General features: G+C 37.4%; 1 protein-coding gene across 5 annotated transcripts in view; it reads right to left on the minus strand.

Moving 5' to 3' along the window:
- Positions 1–26,690, minus strand: part of RB195_003826 (uncharacterized protein) — a gene marked incomplete at both ends in the record, with an annotated part of 42,071 nt that overhangs the window by 5,679 nt on the left and 9,702 nt on the right. For 2 of the 5 annotated variants that reach the window (XM_064201652.1, XM_064201653.1), the window contains 6 exons: positions 2,663–2,748; positions 5,592–5,687; positions 19,894–19,903; positions 25,315–25,428; positions 25,495–25,662; positions 25,724–25,881. In XM_064201652.1, the coding sequence (XP_064057531.1) occupies positions 2,663–2,748; positions 5,592–5,687; positions 19,894–19,903; positions 25,315–25,428; positions 25,495–25,662; positions 25,724–25,881 (632 nt within the window). Of the gene's footprint in view, positions 1–2,662; positions 2,749–5,209; positions 5,269–5,591; positions 5,688–19,893; positions 19,966–20,106; positions 20,150–25,310; positions 25,429–25,494; positions 25,663–25,723; positions 25,882–26,690 lie in introns of those variants that run through there. The other 3 variants (XM_064201654.1, XM_064201651.1, XM_064201650.1) reach the window with 3 other exon arrangements.

Raw genomic sequence — 26,690 nt, forward strand, 5'->3', positions numbered from 1 at the left:
CTGCTTTTTCCGGTGGCATTCACCGTTAATAAAACATGAAAAAAACGACGTTACTGTCTCAAAAAACCCTATTCCTTTGAGTTTTTCGACTCGTTTATTAGATTTGAAAAAAGATAAGAAGACTATACATTAAGCTAGGAAATTTATAAATGGCACGAATAGATCAAAAAGGTTGCACCAAAAGTGCTTTTCTTCTAATATTATAGCATTGTGTCCGTTGCGTAGTTATGAGGCTCAAATTCGCCTGAGAGAGAGGGAGAGAAATGGAGAGAAAAGGAGAAAAATCTACAATAGAAAAAAAATCCCGAAAAAAAAATTCAAAACAGGAGAAGGATTGACCTTAAGTCGCTGTTAACGGGACTTATCTTCTCCTGTCTGACCGTTAAAGATCTGCTATAGAGCACTTTCTCTACTTGACAGACATTCTCTCTTCTTTTCTTCTTTTTCTTTTCTTTCTTTTCTTGAACGCCTATCCCATGAAATCTAGGCATCCTGTACTGCGTAAACTACCACGTAAACCACTAGGAGAGCCATTGGATGGAATATGGATTTATCTGATGTTATGGGATTCTCTCGTGTTGTGTTCAGTCACGCTTATTTCAGAAATAAAATTCAGAAATAAAGGAAAAATTCGAATAATAATTTCAGAAATAATTAGAATTCAGAACTAAAAGATTGCCCTAATGAATGCCTCGAAACATCGCAATGTTTTTCGGAGATCCTCAGAGTACCCTCATTCCCAATACAGCTGGAATGCTCTACAGGGCATGGTCGCCCATAGATTGGTATCTTCACATTTTTTTTTTCAGAAAAAAAACTGCTTTTTCAGAGCTTTCTATCGAACCCATTTTGTAATCAGTTCTCCTTGATGATGTGCACAATGTGAAACATTCTCGTCCTCGGAATAAATCACATCGTGGACCCGATGTCGTTTCTTTGGCTTGTTTCGTGGCTGAACGATGTTATGTTCTTTGTTAATTTATCACTCGAAGCTGCAAGCAATTAATTACCACATCCCAACGATTCATCGAAAAATTTTGTTCTGTTAACAATCAAACATCTATTTCACAAATAATCATCCCTGAACAGTCCCCATTTCTCAGAAAATGACACAGAAAGATTTCAAATTTTGACAGGCAGATGATAAAAATAGCAGCTGCGTCATATGCTTGGCATCTGCATCACAACCGATTTGTCATACATACATAACTCTGTCTTGTGATGTGAAAAGAAACTTTTCTATGGGACATCTCACGATTTGACATGCAGAGAACAAAAAATCAGGTGTGGATGGATGAATGTTGTTCTCATGAATGCGAGATTAATGTATTTTTTGCTTTGGAATAGCTGTAGTTCAGGAAGAAAAGAAAGAGAAGCGTTTAGCGCGTGTCAACCTACAATTATTAAGCTGATTCGTCTGCCAGGAAAATTTTCTAATAGGATTAATTTCGATGTAAGGAGAATTACAATAATTATCTGAATACATCTTTGTGTACCGTATTCACTTCGTTTTGCTATCCGACTTTTATATAAATGCCCAATAAACCTCCTTTTAGTAACACAGCACATATATTCTATGAAAACTTCATTCTTAAAGGGGAAATAATATGTGGGCCACTTTAGAAGCAGCTATATTTTATTTAGAATATCTCAAATTTCAAAAAAAAAACTTAAGTTAGGAACTGCAGCATATTCAAAGGAGGATAGTTTTAATGTAAAATACAGAGGGGACATTTTAAGAAGTCCACGAAAAGCAGAGATTCATAACGCTCGGTCAATAAGGATGTCGCAGGAAAAAAAACTAGCGATAACGTACTGAAATGCTGAGAGATTTTGCGTTTTACCTGAAGTTTTTAACAATTAGTCGTGGATTTTGAAGTGCAGAAAACAACACCGGAGATGCTGGGATTTTTTTCGGTACAAATTCTTTTTTTCTTTTCAGGACTCTTTCAAAACTTTGCAAAGGCACCATCGTATGTCTTTTAAATAAAGAAGCTCTAAGAGAGACATTGATAGAACACTCAGTCACCCTATCCGGTCAATAGTTGGCATTTTTTGCCCAATGCGACGTGGTCCTCTGGTGAAATCCATAAAAAGTGAACCTAAGCTTTCGCGGTTTTCTTTTTTTGCTGCGGCATGATGTGTCCTGTGGTAATACATTACAAAATAATGCAAAGGTCCTTTTGGAAGGGCTGTCATTCTGAACACGGCAGCAAAAAGAATGGGGATCGTCTCTTATTCAAAGCCTTAGAAAGAGGGAACAAGCAAGGTTGTTAAAAATAAATTTATTCCTTAAAGATTCTACTACGCATGTATATATACATAAGTATGGCTAATGCACCTGGAAAGTATTCTATCCTTTAAAAGAAATAATTCAAACGATATGAATTGCATACTTTACGACGTTTATTCATTATGTTAAGGAAATGTATTTGTTCGACTTCATTCGTATTTGCAGAGTGTGAATTTATTTAATTAATTGATTTAATATTTAATAATTTAATATTTTAATTTAATTTGAACAATTAATTTTAAAAAAATTGACGTTAACATCTAATTGATATGCCCAGAAGTTCAGTGAATTCGAGAATGTGCTACTCTGATTGCTTTGTCGGCAATTTGTCAGAAAAAAAAACAATAAAAAAAGACCGCATAAAATTACCGGTTCTTCATGTGAGCGCTGAGCAGAACGGACATTGTTAGGGAATTTCCGATAACTGCCACCAAGAATTGTATTGGGAATAGAAGCTGAAATAAAATTCTCACAAATGTAACACTCATTCTGAAATAGCAGGAAAAAAAACAATCTGTTTAAATTTCTCTTAAATCCAGTTAGCCCAAATAGCCTGCCAGAATCTAGTAAGAGTATAAATTAGCTTAAAAAAAATTTCTTCTTTCTTTTTCTCAAAATAATTCAACTCATTTGTTATTGCAAGCCTAGAGCTGATGTTAATGGTATGGATGTTCGGTTTTCCTTGTTCCACTCTCTTTTTATTTCTAGCAACTAACTCCAGAGAAATTTTCCATTTACTAACTGATCTTCCATTCCTTCCAATGAAGCCGAAGCCAAAACCAAGTTGTTCATCCTAGACTTCCTATACAAAAAGTATTTCACATAGTTATGTTCCCTCCACCATCAGATGTCTGCATTTTCTATCCAGTGTGTCACATTTAAGGTTTTTTGTATGAGATGAACGCTGCTAGCATACGATTGATGTTGTTGGATTTTTGTTTTTTTTTCCAGAACTTTCACTTTACGGTAGCGATTGATTATCTCAAAAAATATAAACTGGCCGAAATATCGTCAGAAGAATTAGATCTTTTCATATAATTTTGAACATTCTATTAGCTAGTTCAAATTGCTACAGCATGTCGATTACGACCGCTTTCTCAGGAATTCGAAGGTCTTAACGCTTCGACGAGCTTCCTCTTCCTGCTTGTTGATGTTAACTCCGGAAGTAAAGCATAAGTCAATTTCTCAAGGCTGGCCACGAAATAATTCGCGTCCGTCGTCTACGTAGAAGTGGATGTTGTTGTTGTTGTTGTTGCTCTTCCGTCGTTTTCACCTCTAAGAGATTCTAAGAGGAGTCGCTACTTGTGCATTCCCATCCAGAGCACATAGATCCATGTTCTAAGAGAATCAACAGCATAGCAGGACAACATAATAAAGAACACTGAACCACTGGAAGACTCCTGAAGTAGAAGAAAGCAATTTACCGCGAGATACATGTTATTTTACCTTGCTGTGAGGTAACGAAAGAAAAAGTATAAGAGTCGTTGTCATCACTTGAACCGTTGTCAGATGCATGCGGTCAAATATAAAAAAGCCAGCGTTCTCGACGGATGTCATAAAATTCGCGAAAGAGGATAACGTTATTGCTTAAACTGAAAATGTCCTATTTAATGTTTAGGATCTGTCCGAAAGAAAGAGAAAACACTAGCACTAGTCAACACATAAAACTGAAACCATCTGTTGAAACATTTCTCTCAAACGTCAGCTGAGACGGGGAAGCAGTTCACCACATGACTGCACACACACATAAATTCCAAAAAGTGTTTAAAATTTTAATCTAAAAAATCGAGAGCAAAAAATTTGTAATCCGCTAAGGTACACCACAATCAACTTCAAAAAAGTAGCTATTTTCTTGAATTCACAAATTCAGCCGCCCATTTGAACTAAAATTAACATCCCGCTCCATTCTCTCAACATCCACAGCCATTAACAACCACTCAGTCCCATTCCAATGTAAAATGTTTTCCGAAAATCACCTGGGGCCATCTTACGGTAGCAGTTTGCACTTCCCCTACCTCCTTCACGAGCTGCTCTGTTCTTGTGTTGATGTAGACACGAAGTCATGACGCATAAAGCGCTCAATAGAAATAAAAACAAATTCTTAAATGTTCCTAATTGTAGTGGAGCGCCGGTCAAATGAGGTGATGAGAAAAAGTCCATTCCGCTCCATTCTTTCAATATCCATATGTAGTTATTAACAAGGTCTCAGTCCCATTCCAATGTTTTAACATCAACTAACAAAAGAGTCCCGTTGGCCAGGTGCCGATAAAAACAAACCTTGACAACACAGTTGATAGGTTCATTTAAAGAACCAGCGAATTATTCAAACCGTATGAAATTAGCTCCCTTTTTACGGTAGAAGGTGGTTTTCAAAAAAAAAAATGCAAGCAAGTACACGTATAATTGTGCCGGCGGAGGATTTTAAAATGTAAATTTGTCCTCATCTTGACTCTATGGAGAAGTGAAGAGACATGATCACATCTGGTTTCTCATTTGTTTAATGTCGTGGATGATTAAGTGGAAATATTGCAAATTGTAATGTCTGCATTTGCGTACAGTACACCATCCATTTCTGAAACGTCAAAGCAAGAGGATGGAAATAATCGAAGCAGGAAAATTTAGAATTATTTTCCTAGAAAAAATGTCACTGTTCTAATGTAGATTTTTTTATTTTGTCTAACCTGATCTTTTTTTTATTTTTGACTAAACCCACCTCGAACATTAATGTAAAAGCAGGGCTTAACATTTGGGGAACTTGTTATGTACAGGTGACTCAACTATGTGTGTTTCAAAGCATTTTTATTAAAGTAAATTTTATGAAATATCCTCGAGCAGTTGTGTTATTTTGCATTCGACAGGTGCACATTTTTCTTAATCATTTTGGTCGTTCCTGGTGTAATGTGAAGATAAATAGCTCTAATAGATGTTCCCACAAATCATGGATAAGTAGCCTGTGGCACTTGGGCTTCTGAGACCTGGAATTTTTAATGCTCACATGAAAATTATCAGCAAATTACAGGTGCCTTGTTAACCTTCTAAATTTCTTGGTCTTACAAGAATAATATTAATAAAAAAACATTTTAAGTGAAGGTGGAAAAAGTACAGGTAAACATTCAGGATTTACGATGTGGGAATGGATTACATGAAAAAATAAGTCGTAGAGTAGTATTATAATAAGAACAAATAATAAATAAGTGTCATAAAACTGTAAAACTACAAAGCCTAGAAAAGTAAATTTTCAACAAATTTTCCTAAGCAGTTATTTTTTAACTGAAATACCAAATTACGGTGGCCGAACCTGATTTATCCTCTTGTCCATCTCGGTCATCAAAACCATCTTGTCCTCGGAAAAACATCGTAGGCTTAAAGGTGTCGCATTCATCTCCACCGAATCCTAAAACGTTCAAAGTTTTGGTTCTGCTCAACCACGACTCAAAGCAAAGCGAATTACGACTGGAAACAAACAAACAAAATCATTTGCGCAGTTCGGGGGGAATTATTAGGAAGTGACATCAAGCGTAAGCCGAAGACCGTGTGCAACTCAGGCTAACAACGATAAACAGAGCTTTTTTTGTGGCAACGAAGCTTCTTACGCTCGAGAAAACATTTCTTTTTTTCCTATTTTCGATCCAAAAACGCTTTATTCACCCACGCTTGACAGGCAATACATATTTTTAACAAATAATTCCTTCAAGTAACGGGGAGGAGAGACGCTAAAATCTTAGTTTCAGATTTGGTTAACGCTTAACAGCACTAGATTACAGCAAGTGCTTGACAGAGTGCAAGTGTAAAAAATTAAATGTCCGTCAGAGTAGCACCTGTTTCCACAAAAACGTAAACAACTCTTAATAAACCTTTAGAACCTTTTTTCGTTTAAACTCAGTAAATTTTCTCATATAGAAATTTTAACTTCTGATCGTTAGATTTTGATCAGAACTAGATAGCCTTTCTTTAAGAATTTTACTGGAGGTTTGTAGTCTAACGCAAAAGTTATCTCAGTGTCCACAAAAAGGATAAGGATAAGAGATCAGAAATATAAATGACGCGAAAAATACGTGATTTAATGAGAAACGACAAAAAAAAAAACGGACGAAAGGTCAGTCCTCGTCAAATTTATTGTCAAGGGATGTCCTAGTATTTGATAACAATGGCTGTATTTTAACAGAAAAATAGAAAAGAGCGCAAACAAGTTTTTATAATGATAAGTGATTAAGATTACAGTGGATTTAAAAGTGCACAATCCTCTTTTTTTTAGATAAAGCGATGCAGATTCGTTTCTCAAAAGGACGTCATTGCTAGAAGACATGGAGAACAAATTAAAATGTCTCCTGGGTACAAATTGCAGACGAATGCAAATGCGAATAAAACAATTTGCAGCAGAGAACATAACCAACGGAACTCAACCACCCAAAATCAACTCAGAATCCTCAGACCTCAGATGAAAAACGGATCCAGATTAATGCTGAGTCAGAAAACAAGTAACGTCAAAAAACAGAGATTTAGAAAATGTTGGCATTATTTTGGTACCGATAGAAGTAGTATTACTTTAACGATGCCTACGGAGATGCAAAATCAACGTCTCACCGAACAATTTAGCGAGAAAAAACTTAATCCACCGAAATGCATCCATGTTCCCTACAGTACTGTGTACATTTCGTGAAGGTTTTAGTACCCGGCACTAGCTCATAGGATGAGGATTGACGATTTTTCACTCAAAAACGGTACGGATTAATATTAATTTTTTCTTCGGAATAACTGGTGATTTCGAAGAAAGCTTGGTGATTATGGAAGGAGGAGGAGAGGAAACATCACAGTGAAAGAGGAATATTCATTTTTGTTAGAAAAATAAATCAATAGTAGGTGGCTAGTCTTAGAAATGAAAGAAAGAAGAGAGGAGAGAAGAAAGAGAACGATAAAAGGAGCGTAAGATGGAGAGAAAAAGAAATGATCAGTCATTGAGAGATGGATGAAAATGCAAATTGTGAGAATTAATGTTAGTATCTGTAGGAAAACAAGTTAAACAACATCTATGGAATGAAGGTGCAAAATGTGGAAAAAATTAGGACGAAAGAATAAATAAATAGAGTCGAAAATGATCATCCACTCATTAATTCCTAATTTAACATGAGTTGAGAGAATGTAGCATTTTTTAAAACCGTTGAATACTCATAGATAGGATAATTCGTTTATAGTGCAGACTCAGCAATAATATCTACAGTAATGAAGCAAAAATAACTTAATAATAACTTAATAATTTAATAATAACTTACTTAACAATTTTCCTCATAAACACTCTAATAATGACAATTTCATAGAAATTCGCACTTTGAGACCTCACCAGTTTTTTTTGGTGAAAATTGTATGGCTATGAGAAAACCTCAACTATCCTTTTCAAACTTTTTTCAATTAATCGTGGAAACTTTTTGCTTTAGAAGACCTTCTGAGGAGATTTGAAACGAAAAAGGTGAAGGTAAGACTTTTTTCATTTTTTTTTTCATTTCAGATTATACCTGCGGCATGTATAAATTGATCTTACATTCTCTCCGTTCAGCAATTTCGTTCTTGTTCTCGTTTCCTGTTTTTCACATCCGTCGTCTACTAAGAACTAGCAGTGACAGAGCAAGCAATAACGCAAGAAGAAATGGAGCAGCAATGATTTTTCTGGATGATAGCTCCTCAAGTAGAAAAATCAAACCAGATGAAACGACTATATAGTTGCTCCACAGCTAGAACTCGAAAAAAAAAACCAACAAAGCCTCCAGACTCCGTGAAATAATTATCGTCTAACGAATTCTTTTCGCTTATATTTTCAAGAATGATCCAGTACATCTGATTAATTCAAAAGGTCTGGATTTGAGTAAAGGTGTTACTTTGAGTCGTGAACCTACTGAGTGTCTCCAGACCCCGTGAGATAATTATTATCTAAGAAATTCTTCTCGCTTGCATTTTTAAAACTAGAACCTGTTGGTAAGCTCTTTTATACCATGTATTCAGTTGTTACTACTTCCCCAAAAGGAATAGCGGAAATAATAAAAGTTCGTGAAGGTATCGGAAAGCAGGGGCAACACGCAAAATAATGATACGTTTAGACGATGGATGGACGTTTCCTGAGAGAGCAAAGGAGAAGGAATACCGATCTGGTTCTAATTTTGGTCAAGATGAGCCAGAGAGACGGGCCGAATGCTTTGAAGATGACGTCTGTTTCTGCGTAATCTTTGAACGACGTTTTTCAGTCCAACTGAAATCTTTCCATTCTTAATTTCCGAACAAGAAGCAAAATCCTACATCCTATTCTATCTTTAAAAATTGTGGAACAGCCCCTACTGAAAAGTTGGGATCCAGCTACCTTAGAGTAAAAAGGAGAGACATTGAAGGCGTTCTTTCAAGTTTAAAGACCATAAATATGTCCACAGGGCTGACGACAGATGAGATAGTCATGAAATTCGGGAAAAAGTATGGCAAAGAACATCGATATGTGATATGTGTGCACGTATCCATGGAATGTGAACACAATTCTGGGAAATAAGATATTCCATCCAAGGCAATTTAATAATATACAAGTCACTGACAAGGATAAGGAGGAGAATAATTTCCAGCAAAGATTCTTGAACCTATTTTTAATCGCAGAAAGTTCGCACTCCATCACGGGAGTAAAAATTAGCATTGATAAAGAAGATGGACGAACGTACTGCTCATTTGCTAATTATTTACTCTAATCTGCATTTCTCCCTTACCGACAATTTTTATAAGATAAAAATAATATAATCTTTATAAAATAAGGACCATTTTCTTTCAGAGAAAGAACACCTCGGACGCAAAACTAAGAAACCTCACAAAAATCGGGTGCGTAAAACAGATCCAGAATATTCTAGTGATCTGCAAAAGTTTCTGGCTTATCAATTTATTCCCCCTTTTAGGGATATCCATAAGAGTTGTAATATGAGGATTCCTAATTAAATCACATAAATATACGAAAACAACATTGAAGAAAAGAGTTTTTCAAAGTTTTTATCATAGAGGATATGAAGGATTGAATTCTGTTAAACATTCATAGTTATTTGCTCAAAAAGCACCCTTTTCCCGAATATTTGCGAAAAATCTCGTTACTGACGAATTGGAAAAATACGTAGAATCCAGAAGGTTAGTGTTCTGCGGTCCAAAAATGCTTTACTGATGTGTGGAGTCACGGATTGCACCGCCTCCACACTTCTCCAAGCAGCTTAGGAGGGGCGGAGTTGGCGGATTACTAGAGAGATGAGTGCAGGGTTACCAGTCCAAATGACTTTCAAATGCCATGCTTAGGCCAGTGTGTGTGTTATGGTCCAATAAGAAAGGAATTCTTTAGTAATATTTTTGTGTAATAAGTAATATTCTTTTTTAGAAATATTAGCAATATTTTTGTGAATGTGTAACCACGAAAATCGCGCGGCAAGCAACAAATAAAAGGCTTTACACACATGATTCCGCCCGCCGAGTTCAAGTGGCTGAATATTAGGTTTCTCGTCTTTCTGGATTTTAAATGATCTCGGGCGGTTCATGGTCTTCTCAGTCTCCTCTATGCATTTGTATGTACGGAATAAGATATTCAATTACAGTGCATGGACCCATAAATGTCACCGTCGTAAACATCTAACAAATTTCTGGAGAATTGAATTGTTGGATCGTTTAAGGATTTTTTCCGCTTTAGCATAAACTAAAAGTTATATGCAGGAACATCCTAGAAAAAATGGAAAAAATAAATAGGGCTTAACTCTGAGATACTTTTTAGCGTTTATAATATCCAGAAAACACCTTTTTTAGCATTGCTAAACGAGAGATTTTCTTTTTTGATTTCTGGAACTTAATTTCTTCATTCAATTCCAGTTTATGACACTTCAGCAAGGAATTTAATTTTTTTTTCAGAATTTTGAATACACCTACAGGTGGAGTATTCGCATACGGGATGGGAGACTATGGAGAGGGGGGTGATTCCGTCCATTTCTTCCTAATTGCCGTAAAAAACGGCCCAAAAGATACGGCGCCGCACAAGGCCGGCGCGCTCCAGTCCTTGTGGAAAATAGTGCGCCAGAACGCCTGAAACCGTATCTTCCGGGCCGTTTTTTACGGCAAGTAGGAAGAAATGGACGGAATCACCCCACTCTCCAAAATCTACGATCCCGTATACGAATACTCCGCCTGAAATCCGTACCACCTCAGATTCGTGGAGTGATGCCTTTAAGGAGTAAGGATGCAGAGCTAGAACATCTACATACTTTATTTCATTTCAGTCGTTTAAGCAGTTTTTCTTGAATTACTTCTCAGCAATTAGTTCCATTAACACAATTTCTAACAAATAAATTATTCAGTTGAGTCCGTGCTAAGGAGTCAGATTAGCATGTCCACTATTCATCCTTAAATATTACTTCACTTCCACGACGTTTTAACCAGAAGCGCCAGCGGAGGGGTGACACGTTGTTGCAAAGAACAAGGACCGTTTAGACTAATTGATGACATGGACTCATCTGGATGTAGGGGAACAGGATATTGTGAATAGAAACCATATGTTGATTGGTTTTGAGTTCTAAAGAAAATAATGCGAATAATTTCCCTCATCAAGCAGCGGCAACATCTGTGGTGGTGGTTGCATGTGGATGGATCAAGGACACCACGCAGCTTAGATTGCATACATTCTAAAAGTAAAAAAAGGAGAAAAAAAAACTAAAACGGTTAGGATTTTCCAAAAAGAAATTAATTTTCTGAGAAAACAAACACTGTGGTGGATATGGTGGAAAGAATAAAACGCTAAAAAAATATGATATTGCTCTCATCGTCGCCGTTATTTTTTTTTTCAAATAATTATAAATTTTGTATCTTAACAGCAATCAAATGCGAATTTATGACACCATTGCGAAAACTCATCTAATGTGAATATTAACATTTCGAGAATAATGATAAATAATTAAAAATAATTGAGAATTACATTTTGAGAAGAGGTTCCAAGGCTAAGTATTTTAGGTCGTATTTGCTCATCTCATCCCTGGAATTTCGAACAAATTCTTCTCTCCATTCATTCTACTGCAGATCCCAGACTGTACTACCTCTGCACTAAGCAATTCGTTTAAAAGTGCTTGTTTTTCGTAGGAAATTCCGTAGGAATTGGGAGTACTTTCATTTGATGAACGTGAGCGATGTTCAAAAGTTTTGCCTCGTATTTAGGGCTTCATTCCACTCATTCTTTTAGAAAATATACATAAAAGTAATTATACGATTCCAGAGCTTTAAATGAAAGGAGCCTAACAATGTGTTTCCCTTTTATTTCTATTTTTTCAACAAAAAAAAATGGAAGGCGCCTAAAATAAGTTGAAATCTATGCGAACTGAAGGGATATAAGCAGAAAAAAGAGGAATTTACGGAGGAGGAAAGAACAATATACGTTCGAATTTCTCGAGGCATTCTGAAAACAACGATAAATGGGCGTTCGTTTAATCATCCACGAACAATGTCTGCTCCCGAGGGTGATAGATCACTTGTCTCCAGGGGATGAGACAGGCGAACTGAACCAACACCACTTGTGATCTATAGCCAGAACTACTTAAAGGCAACACTCCACGAATCTGAGGTGGTACGGATTTCAGATGGAGTATTCGTATACGGGAAGGGAGACTATGGAGAGGGGGATGACTCCGTCCATTTCTTCCTAGTTGCCGTAAAAAACGGCCCGGAAGATACGGCTTCATTCGTTCTGGCGCACTATTTTCTAAAAGAAATTCGACTGGAGCGCGCCAGCCTTGTGCGGCGCAGCATCTTCGGGCCGTTTTTACGAATACGAATACTCCATCTGAAATCTGCACCACCTCAGATTCGTGGGGTGATGCCTTTAACTCGCTGTAGTAACAGGACATATTATAAAATAAACGAAAGGGAAAATCGAAAAATTCGGCAATATGATGGATAGATGGCAGATAGTAGAAATAACTGTGGATGCCAGAGATGAAGGCCATTCAAAATTTGCTAATTTACGAGATCTTTTTTTGAAAAATAGGAAGCTCATCGAAAGGATATTGGCAAGTTATCTAGCTATCTCAATGCAAATTAAAGCAACACTTTACGAGAGAGTAGAACTCGTTAGACGCAAATGACGTAAGGAAAAATCCTTACACAAGGAGTCAGGAGTTTAGTAGGGGACTTATCGCTACATATCTGTCTTCACTGGAACAACAGTATAGTGCTAGGATTTCTCCAAGTTAACAGCTTCTCTTTATGTAGGCTCTAAAGAATGCGAACACCTATTTAGCCAGGAGGACTTATTCTGACGACCACAGTATCTATGATGCCTTAGAAAATATTTATTAAGGACCGCTCCGAACTGTGCGTGTGTAATTTCAAATCGTCGAAAGGCAATGCTGAAGGATATCAGCCCTCATGAATCTCCGAATAATGTTCAAGAAGGATTCATTTGAGCCCAAAGAAAGTTGCGTTGACGCTCCACAGAGTTACTGAGAATTTTTCAAACCTTGATCGGCAGATATTGGAGCCTGACTTGGGGTTGTTTTATGCTCAGGACATAAAACCATTGACCTTCAGGCTCATCGGAATAGCGGAATAATAAAAGTAATGGCCTTTTATTATTCCGCTATTCCGACCTTTAAGGCAATTATGCTTAAGAAATCAAACATTTATTTTTTTATTTTCTCTGCATTAAGCAAGCTTTCGCAAGCTGATCCTCTTCTAAATCGATTTAGGCCCTGGTTTTCCATAAAATGTTCATGGATTAAAGGAAACATATTTGCTTCGGAACGCATTGCGTATCTACGTAATGGACACCTTTAGGGGACTTCTTTGTCATATGATAGCTGAAAAATAGTCGAGTACTCGAAAATAGGAACGTGTAAGTCTCAAAGCTCAAAAGCTTACAAATGGCAAGGATTTAAAGAACAGGTCCAGACGAGCCTAGGATTTTGTCTTCATAGGGTGTTCGGGAAAGTCAAGGGCCAACGAACAATGTATATTAGTCATGAGTCCTTCGTTTCATCAAAATTCACTTTCGCAATTAAAAGGTCAGAATAGTTCTCCTTTATAAGAGAGGATAAAACGGAACTATTTTTCAAACATATTTACGGCTCGTGGAATCGGTGCAATAGTAGAATTCTTAAAAAAATTCAGGAACTAGTCTCCTGCTGAAAAATTGGTGACAAAACAATGGAAACGCTCCTAAATGTTTACGCTGCAAAAAATTTGGTCCAACGGAGCTCAACTCAGGCGGTCGAGCTCGTTAATATCAGCTCTAGCTCTTGACTGCTAGTTACATATGTTCCGCACCACAAAAGTGCATTTTTCTAAAGATTCAACTATTTTTCCGAACTGTCGAAGGACTACAACGTTGGGAATGCATACACAGGGGGCTGCTGACAAAAATGGGTTTCACAATGAGTAAGAAACTCCATGAAATTATGGGCGATGCAATCTGACAGAGATTTGTGCAGGTATCCCACGAATCTGAGGTGGTACGGATTTCAGGTGGAGTATTCGTATACGGGATCGTAGATTATGGAGAGGTGGGGGATTCCGTCCATTTCTTCCCAATTGCCGTAAAAAAACGGCCGGGAAGATACGGCTTCGAGCGTCCGGACGCGCTATTTTCTACAAAGAGTCCGATTGGAGCGCCCCAGCCTTGTGCACGGGCCGCATTTCCCGGACCTTTTTTTTAACGGCAATTAGGAAGGAATGGACGGAATCCCCCAGCTCTCCATAATCTACGATCCGACATACGAATACTCCACCTGAAATCCGTACCACCTTAGATTCGTGGGGTGATGCCCTTATTATACGAAACAGGAAGCAGTCCATATCCATAAGCTTTTCTTGACGGTTGATATACGTACGTACTGTGATACAGTGAATAAAGCTGAAAAGCATCGTCGAATGTAGTAGGTTTGTAGAAAATGCAAGAAAGGTCCCACATTAAGTACTGTAAACTGATTTAAATTTTTGTATTTAAATATAAAGACATGGCAAGTATGATGGGTAGCCATGCTAGGCAGCAGGCAAAGTCCCCTGAAGCGAAAAACACCAGAGCCCTCCCAGAAAACACAACGACTGTACCAGTTCACTTCATTAATGCAAATTTTCGCAACAAAAAAAAGCACTCAGAGCCATAATGATATCCCTATATGCATAATTTATTCTTTGGATTTCATCCAAACGGAAATGGAATTCCAGGAAGTGAGAAATAGAGGAAAAGATCGTCATTTTCAACGACTATTTTCACTTTTTCTGGAAATGGGAAATGTATCCGCGCGGTAGCCTAACTTGTACCTTAACTTTATCTAGCGGCTATTGTTGGTTTATGGTTCTCCGGCGACCAAGAAGTCCTCCTATGGGAATTCAGGTGACATTATCATCGAAAAAAGTTTATGGCAAAGCATAACAGCGCGCTGTGCGAGTTATTTTCAGCTCGATCTTCTAAGTCTCATCGAATTATTACCAAAACTTGTGATTCTGCCACAAATCTTCAGTCAATCGACAAATTTTATGGGCATACGTATGTTAGAAGAGAGGAGAGATCCAGAATCTTGGAACAAAAGTTAAGTTTCCAAGGATCTCAGCGAGAGCGAGCACCTTCCAGGTTCCTGCCGCCTCCTAAATTAATGGCTTAGCCTAAGGGAGGAAGAGCTAGAGGGATAGCAGAGTTTCTGAATCAGATATTTCACAGAGAAGAACGGGTGGCGCAGAAAAGAATATAAAAATGAATAAAAAATGACTACGAGAATGTTCCATGAAGCAGGAATCGAATGGGCGGAGCGATGGAGGTGTCTGAAAATAGGTGGACGGCAAAAATATGAACTTCTGGATAACGTCTGATGTAATAGAATTTCCACATGCCAACAACAGTTGAGCAAACTGTACTGGAGCGAATCGGTAGATTTACGATTTGAATTTTTGTTGGTGTTTAATGACTACTAAATATACCTCTGTTAAGTGACAGAAATTACTCCTAGCGTTTCAGTAATTTTTTCAAAGTAATTTCAAGTTTTTCTGATACAAATATTCCCAAGAATTGCCGTTTATAGCCCACAAATTTCAACAAACAAGAAAACGTCAGGGGCAAAAATGTAGCAGATTCTTGAACGAGTTATGAAATTATGTGTGCAGGCATCTATGGTTGTGTTGACTATCAAACAGAACAATAATAAACAATTATAAAAAAAATGTAGTTCTCAAAAAGAAGTGGATCTACGTTATTAGGAATCAATAAATGTGAAAAGTCCGTGGATAATAACTAGTATTATTCCAGTAATTTATATATACTGCTCCTAAAGGTAAAAATAACTTGTAATGTGATACATTTTCAGCAAAGTCAGCTTCCCGTTTCTCTCGAACTTTTCGCAGGAACCGCAGTGCCAATATTAATGCTGTGAAAAGGAAGGGAAAACGTCTTGTGGGTAAAAAAAACGTTTACTTCGGACTTTTCCTGGCTCTGACGAAGGCGATAACGCCAAAACGTTAGCTGTTGTTTAATAAAAACTATCAATACCAATCTTGGCTACAGCTCAAGAAAATCAATTAGAAATTTACTTCAGCGTTTTCTCAGCTAGAATTTTCCTATTTGAAAATAGCAGTGAAAAAGAGTCAGTGACAAGTCGTATCCAGATTTTTCAGTTTTTCGAAAGGATTTTTGAAGAGAAACTTCTAAACTTATCTTGCATTGCTTTCTGGTTTTTCTGAATTCCTGAAATATTTCCAAAGATACATAAATGATTCTATGAGCAAGGTTTGGTAATAATTCAGCTCATGACTCGACATAACGTGACTGACAAATTAAAAATTGATAGGATAGGGGTAACCTTATCACATGGTCACTTCTTAAAATTTTTGAAACCGAATAGTTTGTTAAAAATTCGAAAAGATGTTTACTACGTAAGGGACCAGTCGAAGAAGGACGAGCCATTATGACGAGGTAATTATCAGCTGAGGTCTATTCATTGTGCTAAAGATAAGGGATTAAGGATAAAGCGTCTCACGTTAATCAATCCACTTAGCATGCCTTAAGCCGTTCACTTCAGTTCAGAATCGTTTGAGGTTTACGAACTCGTATCTAGCCTCCTATTCAACCCGAAGTGATTGAAGACCTGGTTGGCACTAAGGCGGTTCCGAACCGTCAACCGTGCATTCACAACGAATCTTCTTACCAACTCTGCAACACCCGTCCCATTCGTTCTCATTAGCGGGTGTACCGCAGTCAGTAAGTGGTCCTGTACTCCGACTGTATGATCAATAGATGGTTTGAAACCGCTAAAAAGATAAAGTCACAGACTTTTTATCGGTTGGCCCCTCAAACCATTGTATAAGTCAGGACAATTTCAGGAAACCCCAACGATTCTAAATTGGAGTCAAACGCGTTGGAGCATCCCAAATAGATTGATTCGCCGAAGACTTCATCCTTCAATCGTTGTATTATATACTGTGTAGAGGAGAAAATACCTTGGCGGCGCTTTTACTTATTCAATTACATCAGTTACAGTTCTCCTCAGTTCCTCAGTTCCTGATGTAAGCAGAAAGATTCGCATACACAATTTTTTCTCGTTTCATTGGGATCTACGCTTACTATAACCTCAATAATCCAGGCCATCAAAAATCCTCGGAGCTCCTGTCCAACAGAACCGGTGACTTATACAGAATTATTCTCTCAGACTGTGCAAAGAAAAGAAAAAAGAAGCAGTCCAGAGTAAGAGAGAGAGCGAACTTCAAGGAAGACTAGGTGTCAGAGGCCACTCCGAGGCCATGAACGATTTTCCGCCACAATGAATGCATTCTGGTGGTAAAGCGGTGCGCAATCAGCCGAAAAACATTGCGTATCCGGAATGAAAAATGAGAAAGACTGGATTAGCTGTGCCTAAATAGTAAAAATGTTCTGGCTTTTGTTAGGCGAAGAATGGCGGGGTTTCCAGGGAAAAAAAGCAGGTTTTTCTAAGTAAAACATAAACATAAAGTAAATGAATGTTGCATGGAAAGTTTTTGTTTGTAAAATATACATAGATTTATGATTTCTCTGTGAATAGGAATTTTTGATTGCTGACATTTTTGACGTAATAGAGCAAAACAAACCCTTTGTGCTAGTTCCGCTTCAAATTTTCTTGTTAAATAAAATCTCTTCAGCAAATTTTAACAATAATTTCAACTGCGGTTCGTTAAGCAAGCTTCAAGTTCATTAGCTGCTGTTCGTTACCTCTCGATGGTTTTTATAAACAATTGTAGTATTTTTAAGCAAATGGTATTGGCCGAGTACTCAAATGATCAAATATCTCTTGCTGTCCGAATATTCCAGCCATAAGAAAAAAACTGTCCAGAAATTTGAATTTGACTAAATCAAAACTTTCAAGAGTTCACTAAATGAACATTAGAATATTCTGTTAAAAAAAATTCTCTTGCCTTATCTCAAATTACCAAAATACGTAATCAACTGAATCTTCTACTAAGAACGTCACTTCAAGAATTTCAGGTGAAAAAAAAATTAAAAGGAAAACATTCCTTTCAGGATGTTGATGAAACAAAGAGTACAGAAAGGAAATTGCAAAGGGATAAAACTAAGCATTAAGGGACAGGTTATAAAAATTCTAGGTAAACCACGTTGGTTGTTAGGTTTAGTGAAGCTTTAAAGAAAAGAACACTCTAGAAAAGCACCGGCAATTATCCTAAAACATGTAATTTTAAAGGAAGAACTCTGCCTTAGTTACTACTGATGCTCCTGAACATGGTAGAATTTTGCTGTCCTAGAAGGACAACTGCAATTATCCGTCAAAAATGTAGTGTTTATGTTTATTATATTGTTAGCTGGAAAAGAATGAAGACTAAGAATGATAAATTGTACACAAACTGTCCGTAAGCAGTTATATCTAAGTATTTCCCTACAATTATCTCTTAGAAACATTTTCCAACTAGGCGCAAATTTATAACTCGGCGATTAGAAACTATTGCGCAGGTGTACTTTTCGAAATTTATACAGAGCCCAAAAAAGCCAAAACAGATCAGAACAAAATCAAAATAAATCAAAAATCAGAATGGAAATGTTAAAGACCGCTTCTACCGTACTGATGTTAGAGATTTTTACCGGGAGATGTTTTCAAAGTGTGGAAAAAAAGCTGGTCAACCAACAACTATCTAAGTAAACCTATATTTGTTTTGGGTCTTTTTGGTTTTACCCAACGAAAGTCATAGTGATTACTTTAAAAAACCTGAGAGTCACATATATGTCTCCAAGCGGCTACTTTGACGTTGAACCCAGCAGGTGCCGATGCTCAGGATTATGGTGGAATCACTAAAGCCACTGTTGTGAAGCAGTTAAAACGACTCATGACTCATATCCAGGGCTGCCAGGTTTGATGCATCTTTTTTCTCATATGGATTCTTCACAACGATTTTAATCATTCACATCGTTTTATACGAATTAAAGCCATCACTCCACGAATCTGAGGTGGTACGGATTTCAGGTGCAGTATTCTTATACGGGGTAGTAGATTATGGAGAGGGGGGTGATTCCGTCCATTCCATCCTAATTGCTGTAAAAAATGGCCCGGATGATGTGGCGTCGCACAAGGCTGGCGCGCCCCAGTCGAACTCCCTGTAGAAAATAGTGCGCCAGAACGCCCGAAGCCGCATCTTCCGGGCCGTTTTTTACGGAAATTAGGAAGAAATGGACGGAATTACTCCCCTCTCCGTAATCTACTATCCCGTATACGAATACTCCACCAGAATTCCGTACCACATCAGATTCGTTAAGTGATGCCTTTAATAACACATGACTCTAGTTTTCTAGTTTTAGTTCTAGTGGGTCTAGTTTACTGTAAATCATTAAGGGAAGAACGGATTGGATCCACTGAGTGAAGAGAGGAACTTAGGCTCAGAGTCAAGACTTAAGTTCTTGTCCCTTCAACTGACTAACACCTAATTAAAAAAGTAACTAGGCAGTAACTGGCCATCTCCAGAAAATGACAAGCTGAAGTGGCGAGTAAGTTCACTCCGAGCATTAAATAAGCGCGTGGTTGTCGGAAGTGTCAATTTTCAAGCAAATTACGAGAGAAACTTTGATACGCGTAGACACGTGAGCACTTTCGATCCTTCTAAGAATATTTGGTTAGTGAAGTACTGAGGGAAAAAAATCAAGATATTTTTCGAGTGACGAGATGAGAGGAATGAAGGACAGAACAGGCAGATCATAGAATACACATATGTCAAAACTGCAGCACTTTTTGCCGCGGATTTGGCTTCTTAGAATTTTTTAATCTAGTTTTAATAATTTCTAATAATTAGATTTTTTATTTATTTCGAAAAGAAGAAGCACTTCTGCTCGTAATTATGAAGTGAAAATAAGTCACGAAGAGATCACGAGTGAAATAAATAAAAACAACAAACAAAAACGTATAAATATATAAATATATCAAATATATAATATAAATTATTCTTTCAATAAATAAATTAATTAATAAAAATAAAAATAAACAATAAATTCAATGAAAATAAAGATGTTTGGATTAATTTTCAATAAGGAGTGCCTACACCTATTTTTTCGTTTCCCAAAGGGCGACATGATATGCGAACGTCCGCGGGCGTCGAATGGCGCTCACCTCGATGTGCCTTAGATCCTACTTTGTTGACTCCGTAGTGAGGTGCTATCAGTTCCACGCCATCAAAATCTCCTCACGTTGTTGACGGAAACTTATGACAGCTACTCTTCAAAGAAATTCTTCAAAGATTGTGATTTTGCCATTTCCTCTGCGAAAAAAAAAAAACAACTGCTATGGAAAAAATAACAACTCTTATGGATAGGATTGACGCACGGATGGTTTTGTCCAGGGAAAATGATGACGACGAGTAATCCATATCGAGATCAAAGTTAAAAATAACAATCGATGAAGAGCATCAAAGTAGGGAACGGAGATTTCTTCTAGGCGATGTGTAGGGGGCAAAGTGTACATAGAACAACTCCTACAGTAAATTCTTTTTTAAACGTCACGATATAACAAAAAAAAAACACTTCTAAAAAAAAGAAAATTGGGTCTGTTTATCTGGATTAGCAAAAGAGTACTGCAATGGGTGATAACAGCATTCAAAACAGGAATCGATTCTCGGAGCTGAGGTCAAAACCCACACAGGTCACGAAACCCACAAGGAACAATGGATCGCGGGCCATGGATCACGGCGCTCCTCCTTTTTGTTTGTCATTAAGATTCGAAACCATTGATAAACTGTTTTTTTCTCGATTTTTCCAGCAACATCTGCTCATCATAATTACTTCTTCAAGCAGAAAGAAGCGAAACACTCCATCTTTTTTTCTCCTAATTTTTAACCTCTACCTTTGCCTTTATGGATTGTGCTTGTTTGATCCATTAGATGCCAGGCTCTTCTTAAAGTGATTTCCTCCTATGTCAATGGTTGATACAAGGCTTTCGTGGATTTTATGACCAAATTTACGTCGTTTTAAAATAGTTAAAGGACGTCATTACCACCGTGACCACTAATGACCCATTTTTACGTTTGATCTATGGAACATGTTGGGCGCTGGATCTATGGAACATCTTTTGAGCGTGAGGTTCAAAAATATGTGACACCAGGTGAAATTTGCTAAATAATAGAGAAGTAGCTGCATAAAGACAGCACTTTGTTAAAAGGAAGTTTGGAACTTCCTCCAGGTGTTGCTGACGATAACGATATTGATCTTAAAATTGATCTCTTCACTGTGCGGCATCGGTTTCTTGACTAAAACATAGCGCTTAGGCAGAAATATTGAGGGAAAATCCAGAAAAAATTGCGTTGCTCAGCATTTCTCATTTATAATCTGAGTTCGTACGGAAGCTCCGTTAAGAATAAAGGGTTCGACTAAATTTAAACATATTGATGGTTCTATAAAATATTTAAATGTGATTGACCTCGCGAAGAGTTCTTTCGAAAATTGACTGAGGAGGGAAATCATTGAGCAGCTATGAGTGAATGTACTATTTTCCCATTCGAACAAAATATGTTTATTTATCGATGGGCCAGTTTCGTTCGTCAGTAAAGGAATTGAGTTATTTCGTAGGAAATATTCTCCATTATCGAACCATGGATATACATATGTACCATGTATTATGCTTCAATTCGTTTTGTGTCTCAAATATTTGTATTTATTACAAATATTTTAATGATACTTATAATAATTAATTCGTAAAAATCTTTTTTGATGGTGTCCATCCATGTAGAGTTGAGGAGCGCATCGATCCCGGGTGAAAAATGACCTGTGGTCAATCCATATCATCTCACTCTTTTCGATAGTGGGCAACGTCTCGAAAGGAAATTGGACAATGGTCAGGGATCCTTGGGCTGTCCACAGCGAGCACACTTGATGGACGAACGTAGTGCTTGTTTATGCGAATAAACACATGTGAGGAGTAGACGGACATGAAGATTACTAGGCGCCCCCGTCAACATCGCTTTCTCATTTCGAGTACGCGACGGAGTATTTCAGCTGGATGTTACTAAGTTAGTCACACTACGTATGGGGGGAGCGTAGGTTGAGGGAAAATTCATGGAAAAAGCGTTGGAACAAAAAAGGAAGAACGATAGAACTCGTCATCTTAAGGTGAAGAGAAAAAATTAAAGTAAGTTGTTCTGGAATCAGAATTAATTTCGGAAGCATTCATTTTACTTTTACTTAACCAGAAAGTTAAATTTCTAGTGAGAAAGCCTTAAAAAACTAGTACCTGTTCTATAAGAAGTTCTCTTCTAAAACTGAAAGCGAGATTTGTAAGTACTCCAGTCCGAATTCAGAAGCAGATTCTCACTGAATTTTCCTTTTTTTTGATTTGATGATTTTTGCAAGTGTGAGCACCAGCAATGATTACTGTAAGTTAATCGTTTTCTTCGATGCTATTCAATCTTTCCATCTATATTAGCTATGCTGCACCGTACCCAGTTCTTTAGTGGGACAAATTGGATAAGCAGGAATAGAAAGGATTTGGCCTTAGATGAAGGAATTATTTCCATAAATTCAAATTCCTTTCCACATTTTTATCTATCCGTTACTTTTTCTATGGTTTCATGGTACAAGAACAAAAGAGATGCTAACCATGACTATTCTGTTCCTTGAAAATCTAGTTTTTACGGCTGTTTGAAACAAAAACGGTATTACCGAGTTATGAATGAATATTTCTCAAGAAAAAGTAGTAATGTGGCTAGAAATACTTCGTATCGAAGAGTAGTGCCTTTTTTTTCTGGAAGTGATTTCCCATCCAGAGATTTCTCCTCGATACCAAAAGCTAGGGGATGGTAAGGAGGTACATGAGATCAGTACAACACTGGAAAAAAAAAACTTTAGGCACCGAGGTAAAGAACATATGACCTTCTCTCAGTGAGTTATCGCTGTAGTCTGCGATCCTCCCGAAAATTGAGGCAATAACTGGGAGATTGTTGAACGTAACATTATATGGGCGGAGTGGTAGAGTATTTTTGGAAATTTTGATTGGGAATTCATTTCGGGAATGGATTTTTGTTAGCAGAGAGGCAAATATGTTACTGAAATTACACCATTTACGCTCAGTTCCGCTGAAAATTGTTTTGGTTGAGTGGCTAGGATTTATTGAGCAGTTGACGAGCATTAGGTGGGAATTGTAGAAAAATTGCTGATGGAATTTGCACATGCTACCAAGATACATATACTAAGAAGGAGTTAGCAGAGAGAATGAAGGAAGAGGTTTAAAAAAAGTGTTTCCATGTCTACAAGGAAATATATGCTATGTCCAGATAGTCCAAATAACAGCGATGCAGAATAGGGATGATAGACACTTTTAGGACGACAAGTCTCCTGTTCTTTGATAAACGAATTATTTCCAGAAACATACGCTGGACAGCCCTCCTCGACCAGATGAGGCCAATTTGGTGGTCTCTGATCACCCACGAAAAATAAGAAACACTAAAGATTCAAGCACTGATGCTCAAAACAGGCTAAAAAAGAAAAATCCAGAGAATCTCCCAGCAACTACATAAAAAGGATACGGTGTCTCGCCTTACTTAATCCGCTTGGGATGCACCCATTACGTTCACTTCAACTCGGAATAGTTTGAGGTTTACGAACGTATAACTGGCCCATACAATGGCTCGGGGTGGCTAGCCGTTCTGTCAGTGTTTTTATCCTTCCAGACATGTCTGGTACCAATTTATCGACCCCGGAGGGATGAAAGGCTTGGTGAGCACTAGGACAGATTCGAACCTCCGATCGATCGTGCATTCGTGGCAGAACCTCTTACCAACTTCACTAGAGACCCCAGCAAATCCATTAACAAATAAAAATCCCAAAAGCTTCAAGTTGTCATTTGAACTAACTGACCTGTCAGAATTCACGGGGAACGGCAATTTTCATTAATTCATTAACTTTTCTTTTACTATTCTTAATAACTCAAATATGCTGTCTTTGCTACAAGTGGTTCCTTTCATTTTTCTTCTCACCGCTGAAATTTTTTTTAAAAACATGACACCTTTAATTACTAGCGAATACCTTCAATATCCATGTTGAGCTCAAAGATTTAATAACGAACCAACTCGTTTCAGAACATTGAAATTCAAAGTAAATGATAAAAATTCATATATTAAAAAAAAATTAATTTCTTTTTTTGTGAACTCCTTCAATTTTCACGCTATTTAGATGATGTTTTCTCTAAAGCAAATATAATAAAAATACTGCTGATCGATGAGATCCCAGAAAGATGTACAATCTGATTTCAATAATGAAAACTCTTTTATTTTCTCCCAGAAGTTCCTATCAAAATGATCTCTGCTCCTGGATTTTTTAAGCTGTCTATGTGCGTACATGAAACCTCGCACACACGAGATCTTTAATGAAATCATGGGGGAACGACGAACTCACCTCTTGAAAAACAAGATGGGATATGGAATAAATCGAAAAAATCGTAGAATTTTTGACACCTGATGAAAAATATTTTCTTTTTTCATTACTATAAATATACAAACAGAAACAACTCGCAGAAATTGTTGTTTTATCAAAGTTTCCGGCTGCGTGTAATCTTCATAGTTTCTGTGACTTGAAATCACTCAAATGAAAAAAATAATAAAACCTCGTAGCAAAAGAAATTTATCTAGAGGGCGAATTCAGGTCCTTCCTCCAGAATCTCAGATCTCAGACGGATTTGCATGGACGTTACAAATGAAACCACTTACTTGGTAAAATATACGCAAGTGCAGTGATGAGGTGCACATGAAAAAAATTTGGATTTGCTCCGTTCAGAAGACATTCAGAAGAAAAAAGCACGTACTGTCTAGCAATTTCCAATCCTTATGTTCTTGAAATTTCAGAAGAGAAAAATGAAATTCAGAAGAAGAAATGAAAAAGCCATAACTCTTTAAAAGCGCATACTGTCTAGCAATCTCCAAGTCTCCTCGTCTGGAAATTTCAACATTGTGATGTGGATTCGTGTTTTCCTGTTTTTCTCAACGACGTTTTGTTGAAACTTTATTTATGCCCCGAGGAGACTTTCGGTAAAGACGATGTTGTCGAAAAGCTACTTCATAAATCAAGTATCACCAGAGTCTTGTTGGGAAAACAAAAAAAAAACACATAAATCCGGTTTACCCTCTGGCATCCAGTTTAACCAAAGGGATTCATCCCAAATGCATGGACGGCACTATGCCACAATGTTATGGTCCTAGATTTGTGGCGTTAAAAATAACATTTCATGATAAAAATTATCAGTAAAAATAAAAAAAAGAAAAATATGAATATAAAAGGATGAAAATGATATTTCATTATCAACTAAATATATGGGGACAGCATTATATAATATCTGATTTTTCCAGAAAATGAACAAACGCACATGGCCAGAGTCATCGTTTAGTGTATAAAATTTTGCGAATTCTTTTATTAAAGCACAATTATCGCAGAACAGTTCATATTTGCATAAACAACGCAAAATAGCTGGAAAAAAGATCACAGTCAACCCCGTAGATTCAGATTTAATCATCTACTACAGCACAAACTACTATAAACCGAGCGCTCTCACTTCTGCGATGTCTGGGAAACGATTGAGGATCGTACACCTCGTGGACTCCATGAGTACATCAACGACGTGCGCTGCGTCATACCGGATTTGGATTGGGAGCGGGTGAAGTGCGATCTGAAGCACCTAATCAGTATTTTCAGATGGCTCGAGTACAAAAAAAAATACGAATACGATACGAACCTGTGGTTATGTTTTCTGTCACAGTGAATCAGCGTACAAATCCAATCCGTGCAGGTCTGGAGTAGTTTTCTGCGGAAAGTTGATGAAGTCATGCAGAACAGGACAATGTTGAGCATTTTTCCAGTCAGCACTAACTGGTTGGCGACTACTGATGCGATTTGTAGTGTACTAAACGGACACACTTTCATCTTTAATCCTGAACAATCGGATAATTGCTCTTCTTGATCACCTTGTCGATCCATACAGTATCTGATACATGAAGACAATGGCGGATGGTCCTTGAGTACAGGAGAAACATGTGACTATCGCTAATACGGTATGCGTCATTTTTCGTTCCTGCTCATGAATGGCTTCAGGATTCGTGTTCACAGAGTTCAGCAGCAGTTCCTACAACAAATTTTGACAGATAGAAGGATGTGTCAGTTAATGATTTGTAAAGGAATTTGATCTAATCGAAATTTGATCTAATCTAATAATAATAAATAATCTCGCCATTATCCTCCAACCCTCAAACCTCAATTGTGATTAAAGAAACCCCAAAGGGTTAAGTGAATTTCGCTGTAGACTGTGAAGAGAATGACACGTAATTACCGACGAAGGAGACAAATTCACAGCCATCAGACTGGAGCTAGGGAAAACTGTAGGTAACAGTAAAAGATAGGACAGCTCGGAAAGATCAAATAGAAAAAATATTTCTATGAAAACATGCCAAAAATTCAAATTTTTAAATCATCTAGTCAAGAACTTTCTTAAGCTAAGTACCAACCCCACATTTATGTACTTTCCCATCTGTCACACTGAGGACATATCTTCCCATCAAACCACATGAAGGGTAAATGAACCACTTTAGAAACTGCTCGGGTAGCAAGAGAATTTTAGAGAGTTACTTTTGTCTATGGGCGTCCAAAAAATGAGAATAAGCGAAAAACCCCAGAATCCACGGTAGTTTTTACCGTAACTATTTACTACTAATAAGATTCGTTTAAGAAATCAGCTTTGTAAGCTTAACGTCTTCTTTCAGTAACATCGTCTTTTCATCTGCAGCCTCTTCAATGAAAACGTGGAAATGTAGCTGTCACCAGGATGAAGGGGTCCCAAAGCTGTTCAAGTTGATCGCTATCAAATTTCATTCTTAGCAGCTGAACCGATAGTGATGAGGGACCGAAAGGCCGCGTCTGTTATCTACCACAAAGATG

This window comes from Necator americanus, chromosome IV (assembly GCF_031761385.1).
Source record: "Necator americanus strain Aroian chromosome IV, whole genome shotgun sequence".
Taxonomy (NCBI): Eukaryota; Metazoa; Nematoda; class Chromadorea; order Rhabditida; family Ancylostomatidae; genus Necator; species Necator americanus.